At 43.9% G+C, this 12,762-nt stretch overlaps 1 protein-coding gene across 5 annotated transcripts in view; it reads left to right on the top strand.

The window, feature by feature from the left end:
• The window catches only part of asic1c (acid-sensing (proton-gated) ion channel 1c), a 62,474-nt gene that overhangs the window by 30,369 nt on the left and 19,343 nt on the right, over nucleotides 1-12,762 (top strand). For 4 of the 5 annotated variants that reach the window (XM_061798018.1, XM_061798019.1, XM_061798022.1 and 1 more), the window contains exon 1: nucleotides 8,441-12,729. The exons of the other annotated variant lie outside the window; for it this stretch is intronic. In XM_061798018.1, coding sequence (XP_061654002.1) covers nucleotides 12,124-12,729 — 606 coding nt within the window. In that variant the 5' untranslated portion in view covers nucleotides 8,441-12,123. Of the gene's footprint in view, nucleotides 1-8,440; nucleotides 12,730-12,762 lie in introns of those variants that run through there. 5 annotated transcript variants of the gene reach the window in all.

Consider the following 12,762-nt stretch of genomic DNA (forward strand, 5'->3'; position numbering starts at 1 on the left):
AGCAATACATACTTACAATGGGGACACCGGGGAAAGATGCGAGTGGATATTTTCTGCATAAAGGACAAGTTATGGATGTGTTGACTGGAAGTTGGTACACATTTCCTATCAATCGGATGAGCTTTGAGTGGTAGTTTCATCCCTTTCAAAAGCTGCAGTAAAGGAATTGTGTGAACACGACCACTTCCAGTCAGATTTCCCAGAAGCCAATTTAGCGGTGAGCAATAATTTCATGCTGAATTTAAAACAATGACATTTTTTTTGCGCAATTACCACACATTTGTCTCCGGAGGGTGATTTGTTTTTCCTCCGACTTTTAGATTGCTTGTTGTCCCATCATTCTCACTGAAATCTTGATTAAAACAAATAAATATTAAAGAGTTCTTGAACTGCATCACTTTTTATCGTTACATATCTGGCGCATCCCTGTCAACCGACTGAAGGATCAGCATTTGCTTCCCAAGTGAAACACTATCTATTACATGCAATGCACCGATCTAAGATCTCAGTATGGATTGGCTGATAAAATGGTCCCGTGGCCATTTGCGCTCTTCAGCTACGCAACCCCTTCCCCTCCTTCGGGTGTGAAGGGGAAACCAGAGCCTATGCTGCCCAGCCCTTCTACATTTGTGTGGGCTGCACCATTCTGCTTGCACCAGCATCCAGCGGGCCGGCGTTACCGAAAGACCGTCCCTGGTCAACACTTGAAAATGGGAGCACAGGAGAAAGAAGCGCCGCGCCCGCCATCGGACATCACGGTGTTCGGCGCCAACTGTACCCTCCACGGTCTGAGCCACATCTTCCTACCTGGCGGAGTCACCATCCGACGGCTGCTTTGGGCCGCCGCATTCAGCTCCTCCCTCTCCATCTTCCTCTACCAGGTGGCCGACCGTGTGATCGAGTACTACCAATACCCTCATGTCACAATCCTCGATGAGATGGACAGTCCCGTCATGTTTTTTCCCGCCATCACCATGTGCAACTATAACAGTTTCCGAAAGTCCCAAGTACGCAGGAACGACATCTTCTGGATGGCCGGGCTCTTGGGTGTGGAGCAAGAGGATTTCGATGACTTCATGGCTGCCTTGGGGCAGCCCACGGACAACAAGTTTTTTCCTAGCAAGACCTTTAATATGCTGGAGTTTGTGCAGAGAACCAGCCATAACATTGAGGAAATGTTGCTCGACTGCAAATACAGAGGCAAAGACTGTGGTCCGGAGAACTTTACCACCGTAAGTAGCACTTGACAATCCCATCAGTCCATTTTCTACCACTTTCTCATTGTCACAGGGGCAGCTCGAGTTTGTCAATCACAGGTCACATTACAAAAAAAAATCTTGTGTTCCAGAAAAACCGACTATTCTGGAGAAAAGTGGCTTTATGTCAAGAATGGACAACTAATTTGGCCCGCAGTTCGCCATTGCATAAATGGGGACGCTCAAAACATTGTGGCGCGACTATTTGTCGGCGTCTCCATATAACGTAAGGCCATCTTTAATACTGTGCAGAGAACATGCAATATGACTTCATTCAATTCATCGGAGAGACTTCGCGTGCTTCAGTGGTGCTGTTTTGGTTAGCAACGGCTCAACAGTTAACTCCTTGTCTGTGTTTGAACAGTCACGTCTATTCATTGGAATCATCACAGCTGGGTAACGGGCGGCATCTATTTAAGAGCTGTATTCATATGTCTGATGTGGATGACTCATCCGAGGACCACTCTTTCTTTCTTTCTTTCTTTCTTTCTTTCTTTTTGTTTTTTTTGAAGCGTCACATCTTGGACTTGAAATTGTGGTCATTCAAAATTCACATTGTACACTTCCTACCGTCAACAACTGAATTGATATTTTTGAATGTCAGAGGCAGTGTAGATCTAAAAAGAGTACAGAGGTGTTAGGTCTCTATAGCCACAGGTCTTGCGCAGATGTTACACCATAAAATGAGACATAGCGTCATTTTTTTCCGCCATATTTAAAAAAAAGTTCCAAAGTGTTTCATAACATGTGTGCAATGTGCTTTTGTCAAAGATCAATAATGATAGAAAATCTTACGGAGCCTCATCCAGCCTGGCAGAGCCTAAATGCTTTGTGACTAGAGAGGCTTGACGGGCGAGATCTCGTCGTCTCTCTGGCAAGAGTTTGCGGAACAGCGGGATGGCTCTCACCGGAGAGTGTGCGCTGTGGCTGGCTGTCGCCTTTTACTGTGCAAAGCCCACATTGTGGAAATACAAGCGGCTCTCGTACAAACGATAAAAGCCTTTTAACATGGATGCAGAAGTCCATCCACTACACTGTGTGTATGTGGCACATGGACACAAACACAGCTGTTCAATTTCCGTGGGCAGGCACTTCAGAGATCCAACTCCGTAAAAAGCGTTAGAAACTATTTGAACTCCTTAAAATAGAAAAACTCCCAACTCGGGAGTTGTTCGAGATCCGTGTAGTCGTCGCTAACGCTAATTAACCCTTTGTGCGGGATTGAACACAAATGCTGCAGCATCCACATGTACCGACAATATCACCGTACTTACATTTATATATCCTTTATATCATCCATATATCCTTCCTCTGCATAGAACGACTAATATTAGTGCCTTAGTGATGAGCTGAAACACACCCTGCTGCAATACGATTGGCTGCTGCATCCAGGTAGGACTGCGTGCTCCAGTCAGTTCGGTTGCGACATCTCCACGCTCCTCGCAAGCCTTTTCATTTTCGTATTTGTGTGTTTGACTGTTTGTGGCGTTGAATACAAGGCTCAATCTGCATCAGCTCCTTTTTTTTTATCTTCCCCCACTTCACTCCATTCAGTCTGAAACTCACTCGTAATTCAAAGTAGCTAAGAAATCGACCAAGCGACGTCTCTGAACTAGAAAGACTTGCCACAGTCGCCAGTTGGGCCATGCCTAAGTTCAGCTATCACTGTATTTACATACAAGCAATTCAAAATGTCAATTTCCATAATATGTCCCCATAAATCGTTCATGGTAGATTGATGGAAAGTAACTCTAGGTAGGCAGGTATGAGGCTCTACCTGGGAGTCTAATCTATTATCGTGAGACAAAATAAAACAATATTTGTGGTCTCCTGAAACGACCGATCTGTCCCAAAGTGTCCAAGACGAGATGCAAATTGTTGGGATGCCATATGGTTCAACAAATCTCAGCTGACGTCGTGCGTCATGCATTATGAAGCAAACATATGCTTGTTGTCACAACCACCCCCGGTGGTTAACAATTCATCATCATTGTTTTCATACAGAAATATCTTGAGCGATAACATCCATTAGAGCAGATGTTGGAGTACTCAATGTGTGACATTCTAAGACACCCAAGCAATTTAGCAAGGGAAGATTGTTGTTCTCACCACCCTCCTCCTAAAATCACGTCAGCAGAATTTGAGTAGAACTTAATGGTCCTGCTGCAGAGACAAGAGACAGGTTGCATTTGGAGTGTCTCATTGACTTGAATGATGAAAGCCAAGCACAGAGATGAGGACAATTTCTTTGTGCAGCAGCCCACAGGGACAAAGGCCAACGCTTTATTCTAATCAGGAGAATTAAAGGCTTTCGCTGGTTTCAACCTGCACAAAAACATTGCAATCGCGTTGTGAGGACATTTCATCCACATTTGAGGCGCTGCTGCCAAACCAGAACTGCACACTGGAGCTTCAGCGGGCAGATTTGGATCCATCAGGTGACCTTGGCTTTTCACATCCACCAGCACAAAGGGCAAATTTCAGCTAAATGTCAGAAACTGGAGACGGCCTGACTGATTAAAGATTCATGGAGCCGCCTGAATTGCCGCTCCTCGGGCCTGCTGATCTCGCTGCGGGAGGCTTCCTCTCGCAGGCTTGGAGACGCGATGGAACGACCGCATTATTATGAGGCGTAGATCAGCATCTGACAATCAGAGCTCAGTAGGAAAATCTGCTTGGAACTGCATCATGCGAATGCCTTTGCTTATATTTGATTTCAATACTGTACTGGATTTTTGGAAATGTTATTTTTCAACACCATATGTTTCCTTATTTAGGGCCAAAGAGGGAAAGACGGTATGTACAGTCTTATCTTAAAACGTCTGGCTCAATGGTATTTACTTTTGTTGATATCGTGAAAAATTCAGGTGCATTCAGGAGTTTACCGTTTAAGCTGTCGCCGTATAGCATAACATTTTCTTTAGTACTATTTTACAACATGCAAGACACTTGCTGTTTTATGTGCTGTGGTGCTGCTGTTTTGGTCAGCAAATGAGTCCAAATGAGCTTTTTGGACCTCGGCGGAGGTCTGCGGCAAAATATTCATTTGTAGTTTAGTGTGTGTCAATGAGACATGACAACAACAGAAACAGATGTTCTGACTCATGTGGGAATGTTAATGCGCTGGTATTAGTTCTATTTATTTGCCCACAAGCTGGTCATCCAATCATTTTCATTTGGAATAGAATATTGAAATGTATTTGGATCAGGATGCCTTGTTCCAAGATGAAGCCAAAGTCAAACACAATCTGTTCTGTGAAGCTGGTTTGCTTCCAAGTTGCTCTAATTGTAAAACACGTTTTTTCCCCACATGAAATCTTTCTTTCAGGCTCAATCTGCCAACGTGTATGCTACATGTAACACTCTTAACCGTCGTACAAGCATAGATAAAGGTTCACCACTGTATAGACTGACAAAAAACAACGTAACTCTAATGTCAAATAAGAGCACTGGCGCTTTTGAAGATGCCTGACAGACATCGTGGAGACGCAACAGGCCGTCGTATGCAGCGATATATCTCTTGGTGGTGTTGTGTAGTGTATCAAGTGTATTCACATTAGCATACGCTTGATACAATGAATCTATCTATGAAATTGCTATTCAAGCAACTGTATTGCTCATGTTGTGCTTCCTATGTCATTTCATCTGCTGTTCTATGGTTGCAGTTTCTATTTCTGAATAAAATGGTTTGTTTGCCAGACGTGAGCATTTCAACCACTTGAGGTTCTATGAAAGAAAACATTAGAGTACGTATGCACCGCAGTCTTTACTTTGTTTCATTATCGATATTAATCTCCCGCCACTGCCGTCGTGTTGAGGCAGTGACGGTGAAGTGCGACGGTGATGGATTGCCTCATTAAAACTAAAACACAGAAGTGCCTCGATGCAACTCGCTCCTTTGGATTAGAGCCAGGCTAGCAGCACGTGAATCAAACGTTCACTTGCCAGATGCGTTCCGCTTGTCTGCTCGTCATTTCAGTAGATCGCTGCTTTCGGTGCTTGATTCTAACGCATTTACTGTAAAGTTCGGAATATAAACCCACAGCAATAACCGCTGTAACTTGAACAAAGATGTGATTTACAGTGAACCCCGTTCATTGCGGGGAGTACATCCCACACCCTGATCAAGAGAGACCATGGAAAAAGAGTTTTTAATATAGCTTTATGCCTCCCATGTTTTTAAACAAATTCAAATTGATTAAAACACACTTTTCAAAGTAACTGTAAACATTTGAACAACACCAAAAAAAAATCCAAGTTTAAAATGTATGGCCACTGTATGTATTTAGTGTCCGTGCCTTTAAGAGGCGGGCCAGTGAGTTTGGGTGTGAGCTGTGGCCGAGTGTACTTATTGCGTTTGTGTTTTACTGTTCAAGAAAAAAGCTGAAAAGTGCATCGGTGACTGTGACTCTCCTTTCCCACACTCGGGCATTACAGTGAGTTGAAAAGCGATCACTATAAACTGAAGATTTCTGCCGCATAGCGGGAATATCCATGATACATATTTACTGTATGAATGGATTACGCCTGACATCTACCACACGTCCGCAGAGCTTACATCTCTCTCTCCCCGTTCTCCGATCAAATTCACCAAAATTGCGTTAGACCAGCGGTCTACCGACTGCGGCGCTCTCAGGGGGCGTACGTTTAGACTGATTTTCTGCCACCAAATTGTCACTGCGCGTGTCAAAGGTCAAACCCTCGTTGCGCCGGACCGGTCTGCCCAATTGGCAAACAAGCACGGGGAGCCTCGTGCTTACACGAAAATCAGAATATGCCCGTTTTTGCGTCTCCGAAAATGTTGTACTTCAGTGAACACGATGATGTTGCATAAATGGAAAAAAAAAGCCCAAGATTCTCCATCTTATCTTCGTTGTGTATAATTTGTTGTGGCGCGAGCAGTATTTTTTGCTTCTTTGTGACTTTGGGCTTTTTCCAATTTATTTTCTCCAGTATGGTTGGCACTTTTTATTTTATCTCGGTGTTGCTTATCAACCAGTATGGCTTTTGTGTGGGAAAAAAAACCCGAAGCTTTTCCTTTTTATTTAAGGGATGCGGCTTGTATACCAGTGTGCTCAATTGAGCAAATTCACACTATTTGTCTAGTGTTAACATTTTGTCTATGAACGTCTTCATGAGAGATAATCTTGTCTTTTCAATATGTTTAAAAGACAATATAGAAAGCAAAGATGAAGCCTCTACAGAAACAATGGTAAGTGACTGAATAAGTGAGCGGGGATGGAAGGAAATAAAAGGAATGAAGAAGAAAAGAAGGGCCGAGCCGGACACAGATTGAGCTGGGACTGGGACTGCGCTCGGGTCTGACACCATCATTGTGAGTCAGCCGGCTTTGGAGGCGAGCCAGGGGTGCGACACGCAACTTGGAAGCGCAAGTGAGGTGTGCGGTCCAGGAGCAGATAATGCCGTGATGCGTGGAGCGTGAAAGGACGAGTGAAGACGGGTGGCAGGAAATACTGTTCACCTCTCTCGCGCAAACGATAAACAAAATGTTGTCGACGACGAGCTTCAGAGCAAATATGTCATCTGTTTGTTCCGTGGGTGTACAGTGTTTTTGTAAGCTGGGGAGGACTAATTCGTAGTGCGGGGAAAGGCTGAATGAGCAGATGAAGTCATTGACAAAACCTCTTATGTTAATGAACTTGTTAAAAGGAGACGTGACACACTAACATGGATGTGTCCAAAAGTAACAAAGCGATTAGCACTCTGCTGTAGCATCCAAAACAAAACCATCTTTTTTTTCTTTTTTTTTCCTCTGTAATAATTCTCCGGTTTTTATCGAGGTATGACTCACCTTTCATATCTCATGCCTTTACAGCTCAAATTACTTTTTGGTTTTGCCACTAATGGCTTTTCTGCTGTATTTCCTGCTCTCTTAAGTCAATAAAAGTGATGACTTGTGTCTTCCAAAGTATTAAATCGCTGCCTTCATTCACGTAAAATGAGATTTCCCTCGGCATCGAGTGTCCCTGTGCACAAGAATTCAGACATGATGCGGTGGACATGTGACTGCTGGTCATCTTGACATGTCTTTGAATGTTTAGCAGATTGCAAATGTGTCATCGTGTGACTTTTCTTCCGCAGTCTGCTGGGGAAAAGGTTTGGGCCAGCAAACGTAAATGTTAAACCTGTTCAATATTTACGAATCCTCATATATGTGGTCGACACCGAGTTCGACCGAGCTACGGACTCCGTGAGTTTGACGCGAAACGGAACAATAGCCAATTAGGAAGTGACATAGGCTTGTACACAAATAGAGGAGCAACTGGTTTTGTTTAATATTTGTGTAAATGTCTCACCACAAGAAAAATGACAGGATTGTCACCACAGTGTAGTTACCAGATAAGCTAACAATTAGCCTAGCTTAGTTTTTTGAATCTTGTACTGCTACTCTTCTTCTTTGTTCAGTATTTTCAATCAGTCAGTCAGGATGGCAGCATGCTGCCTCTCACAGGTCAGTCTTGGTACTACGGGAGACATCTGGTTTGTGGGAGAGGACTTTGTGTTTGTGTGTGAACGGACAGGCATGATGATGTTTTGTTTTTTTGCCTGTGTCAAAGGGATTAAAACATAATTACTTTTTTCTCCCTGGTTATGTGTGGACTAGCACTTTAATATAAACATAATGAAAATGGCATGTACTTAAAAAAAAAAAAAAAAAACCCTGTTGGGTGGGGATGTCTGATTTGACCGTAAGAGGTTGGACGTTTTTTAATAGCCCCAAAAATCATCAGGGCATCTGCGGATCCTTATTGAGTCTGAGATTAGATTTTTAAAAATGACGGCTTTTATTATGCTTTAAAAAGGTCACTAAAATGATAAATCTGCTGTTCAAAGGTTGTAAAAAGATGCAATTAAGCAGATTTTTACAAATGATTTGGAATTCTTTGTCAAGTCAGTGATTCATTTTGTTGAGTGTAGATTGAGGAAGATTTAGATGCCATTTTCATGTCTCATCTTAAATGCATTATTGAGCCCATTTCGCCCACTGGCAGAAGAGGATGAGAGGTCTTAAATTTGATTGAAGTGGCCTGAAAAAGGTCTTTAAAAGTATTGAGTTTATTTTGAACCTGGAGATTCCCTGTTCTTGGTGTGAGGCAGATTAGCTAATCACATGCACCATTGCAAGTTTAAGAGGGGGGGGGGGGGGGGGGGGACTGCTGGCAAGTGACTACTTTGCTTAGTTTCAGGACAACTGGGCAGCAGGATAACACATGCCGAGCAAACAAGATGCAATCCTACATTGACTATGCAGCAAAATGAGAATATTCTTGCAAAAGGAAAGTGCCAGAGAGGACATTTTAAGATTTGAAGGGGCGAGGAGTGACTTTATGAAACTGCCGGCCGCCGACTGAAAGCTTGAGTGACAGCACGTTTTACCTGCAATGGAACAAGAGAAACGGTTCGGAAAATATTGGCGAGAACACCTGTTTCCTGTTTGATGGCGATTTGCGCTCCGTCTGTCAGGAGTTCTGTGCTGTGTCGTATGCTTGCAGATATTCTGCCTGAGTCGCTCCCATGTGTCGTGAATTTGTTTAATGTAGTGCCGCAGTTCCCTGCTACTATTTGTCACTTTTAATCAATTAAAAGCTACAAATGCATGGTGGCCTTCCCGGGAGTGATGGTGGTGCATACTAAGCGACTGTGTTGCTTCCTCAGGCCCTTTAGAGGCATACCACAAGATGTCTCCCTTTGCTTAAAAAGGCGCATCGGTCTCCTCATATTACTTAACGAGGGAATTCTCACCCTGTCCTTGCTTCTTAATGTCAGCCAGGAAATAATCACTGCTCAGTGTTGTTTTGTGTGTGTGCCATTTTTAACTCAAGATGATGGAGGAAATTATTTGTATTTTTGTCTTGAAACTGCAGAGCATGTCGCCACAGTTCTAAAAGTGTTTGGTGATACCCAAATCACATCAAAGCTGATTTAAAAAAAAAAAAAAAAAAAAAAAAAAAATGAAATTGGTGTGGCATGGGACTTTTCATATTTTTGCTATTTTTTGGTTTGCAAATATGTTCAAGTGATGTTAAACATTTTCAAATCCCAAAAGTATTTGTTTACATTGTATAAGTGAGTTGCAGCTCACTTTGTTTGGCAGTGAAGATCAAAAAGGCTTATTAATTTTCAGCGGCATGGCGTTCGGATGTAAATGGTGGCTTTAGCCTTCCATCACAGCCCCGGTGTTTGTGATGTGCATTTAATTGCCGCCGCTGTCTCATTTGGCGTCGAGCGTTCTCACTGGCCCGTGAAGGACCTCGTCTAGTTATTCCTTCAAAGCCCCGCTCCTCTTTTTAATGAGACCTCGGGGGCTCAACTGGGCTTCGACAGGAAGGGAGGGAAAGGGCTTGACAAGCTCACAGATCACTGAGCCCGGGCAAAAAAAAAAAGTCACATAGGAATTGATTGCTCGTTTAAGTTTAAGGGTAAAAAAAAAAAAATTGGGGTGATATGGGAAGACTGAGACAAAAATAGAACAGCGGAAATAACGCAAGTGGGAGAAATAAGAGCTGGGTGGAAAACATGATACTGATTGCTATTGATTAGGTGTGGAGCATTTCCTTTGCTGGCTTCAAGTTGTTTCAACTGCTGCCGAGTGAAAATGTATTTCTCCATTTTTCTGTGGCACTTATCCTGTTCTGGCCGCAGTATGCGGTTGAACATTTGTGGAGATGGTGAACCTGCGGTCCGTTGTGCAAGTCTGAAAACAAGAAAAAAAAAAGCCTCCCAAAACAGCCCGGTGCCACCAGGCGTCTAAACTGCTGGAAAAAAGGAGAAGCGAGGCTAACTCTTAGCTTATCATTCCATTTCACATCCAAATACGGAGTCTGTAATTCGGTGTTGACAACACGCATAATGATTTGCACTCATAATTTTTGATAAATTGGAACAATTCTCCGCTACGACGTTTCTCTTAGCCGATGGATGATGTCAAATCAATCTTAAAACACTCCACATCACACGATCATTTCCCCGGATAATCCTTTCGAGACATCCGTTAATCGGGCAGTTTCTCAATTTGAAACGAAGAGAGGTGAAATGCTCATAATATTCGGTTCGATTATCGGTACAGCTTATTTGAAAATTCATCTAGTCTCAATTCTCAAGGCCTCTTTATATTCCCGCCCTGGCGCGGCCGACAACGCCCGCATTGCGTCACGTGACCGACGCCCCTATGGGCCACTTGACGGGCGCACGGCAAAAATATTTGCGGAGATCATCTCTCGTGATTGGTCCGTTTAAGTCACGTGCTGTGATGACGTCCTCGGCATTCCTCTCGGTTCCACTTACCACCTACGTCGCCGCCTTCTTGATCGATTTTGCAGCATAATTAAACGCATCATCTGGTCATCCAGGTCCGTTTGTTGGAGCAGACGCAGACGCTGTGTGTGTAACCTGCTTTACTTGGGAACAGAGAAAAGCTTTCAGTGCAGCACAGAAGCCAGACGAGATGCCAATTGGATATGAAGCTTGAAAGACTTAAGGTGATTACCATCTCTTTGCATTGGCCGGGTGACCTCTGACGCGAGTTTGGGGTCACACTGCTGACGAGGGACAATCACAATTGAAGCAATTGAAGGTCAAAACTACTTTGTTTTGATTTCTGGTTAAACTGAAACAAAGCCAATCTCTTGCCAGAATTCCGTCTTTTATTCACTTCAATTTGAACGTTTCAGTGCTGTGTCACCTGATCGTTCAGTTCTTGATACATACGCATGTCCTCTCCAATCTCACGAGATTGTCGGTGTCCTCACGCAATTCACGGTCAACGCGTAGCCCAAAACTGCTAGAGCCTCGCAGTCTGTTGCCCCCAATTTGGGGAATGAAGCTCCTTTTACGCTAAGACACATTTAAAAAGTAGTGGAAAACATGTTTGTTGAAGCAAACATTCCAGGAAGACTAGATTTAGATTATTTTTTTTTCCTGTATTGGTTATAAAATCGTATGATTCTGTATGAATGTTGCCTATTCTACGTGAAGCACTTTGACGAAACCTATATCTTAAGAGTCTTATTTCCAACAAGTATTTCTTTTGACTGTCCTTCAAAACAAAAGGACAGTTTTGCCCATTAACTGTTTCAGCACAGTATGTGGTTCGCTTTTGTTGTCTACGACTTTTTCCCCCTAGAAGGTGCTGCCTAGACACATTTTAAAAAGATGCATATTTAATATCATCCTGTATGCAGCGGGATGCAGTTACTCTGCAATTGCAAAGAAAATATTTTATACCCTCACTTTTTGCTTTATGTGTATGGATCAATTGATCAAAGAACAATTTGCTGTTTTTCTTTTTTTTTTTTTTTTTTTTCCAAAATCAAGGATCATACATTTTGCAACACAGTTTAATGAGCGCGACTATTTGTTCTCTGATTGACGCACTCCCTCCGTGTACCGTTGCAAATGCACTTCATCACCGGTTGGGGGGAAAGAAAACCTTTCATCCGCTGGCTCCACCTCGCTATTGAGCGAGCGAGGGCGTGTGGGACGCAACAAGCTCTTTATTCGTTTCGGCGTGCTTCAAGCCAACAGTCTTCAAAAAAAAAAAAAACATCAAAGCTTTTCCCGGATTTTTGTGTGACATCAACAACTGTCATTCAAACACGGACGGACTGATGATGATGGGGGATTTTTCTTTTTTCTTTTGCGTCGGACGTGTTGAGCTCGTTGTTTCAGTGGATCTTAATCTCCCTAGGGAGCCACACTTGTTCTCTCTGGGAAGAGATTTGCAAGCCTGAGCAGCGCACACAAAGGTTCCCGTCACCGCTGCTGGGAATTTTCACCACAAACTGCTAGAGTCCGATCAATTGAGAAGTCACTTCGGAGTTAGTAGTAGTAGGTAAGAGAAGCAAATATGCTTCACACCTGTGAGTCAGCCTCCTTGCAAAACGATGGACAGGAGCTCCAGAAGTCGAGTGAGCAATCGTGGAACGAGATCACGGCCGCTTTCGTCACCAGGACCAAAGTCCACGGTTTGAAGTTTATGTTCTCGCCGCACAAATCCAAGCTGCAGCGGGCGACCTGGGTCGTGGCCTTCTTGGTGTGCGTCGCCCTCCTCCTCACTTGGTCCAGGAACAGAATCCTCTACCTTATGTCCTACCCCGTTGTGACAAAGATCTACATTGTTTGGGCTCAGGACATGTCCTTCCCGGCCGTCACCTTCTGCAACAAGAATGTGTTTCGTGCGTCCGCTCTGACCAGAGATGACCTGTATCACAGCGGCTACTGGATGGACCTCATGTACGCCAACGGCACGGTGGTGGAGAGGAGCCTGGCCATCCTGAAGGAGAGCCACAAGCAGGGTCTGCTGAGCCTGCTGGACTTCAGCGGCTACGCCCGGCCGCCCCGTTACCGCGTCGACACCACAGAGATGATCGCTCGCCTCGGACACCAGCTGGAGGACATGCTGCTGGAGTGCAGGTTCCGCGGTGAGACCTGCTCCGCCAAGAACTTCAGCACTGTACGTAGATTAAGGTCTTTGTCGGGCATGTGT

The sequence above is a fragment of the Phyllopteryx taeniolatus genome, chromosome 14 (genome assembly GCF_024500385.1).
Source record: "Phyllopteryx taeniolatus isolate TA_2022b chromosome 14, UOR_Ptae_1.2, whole genome shotgun sequence".
NCBI lineage: Eukaryota > Metazoa > Chordata > Actinopteri > Syngnathiformes > Syngnathidae > Phyllopteryx > Phyllopteryx taeniolatus.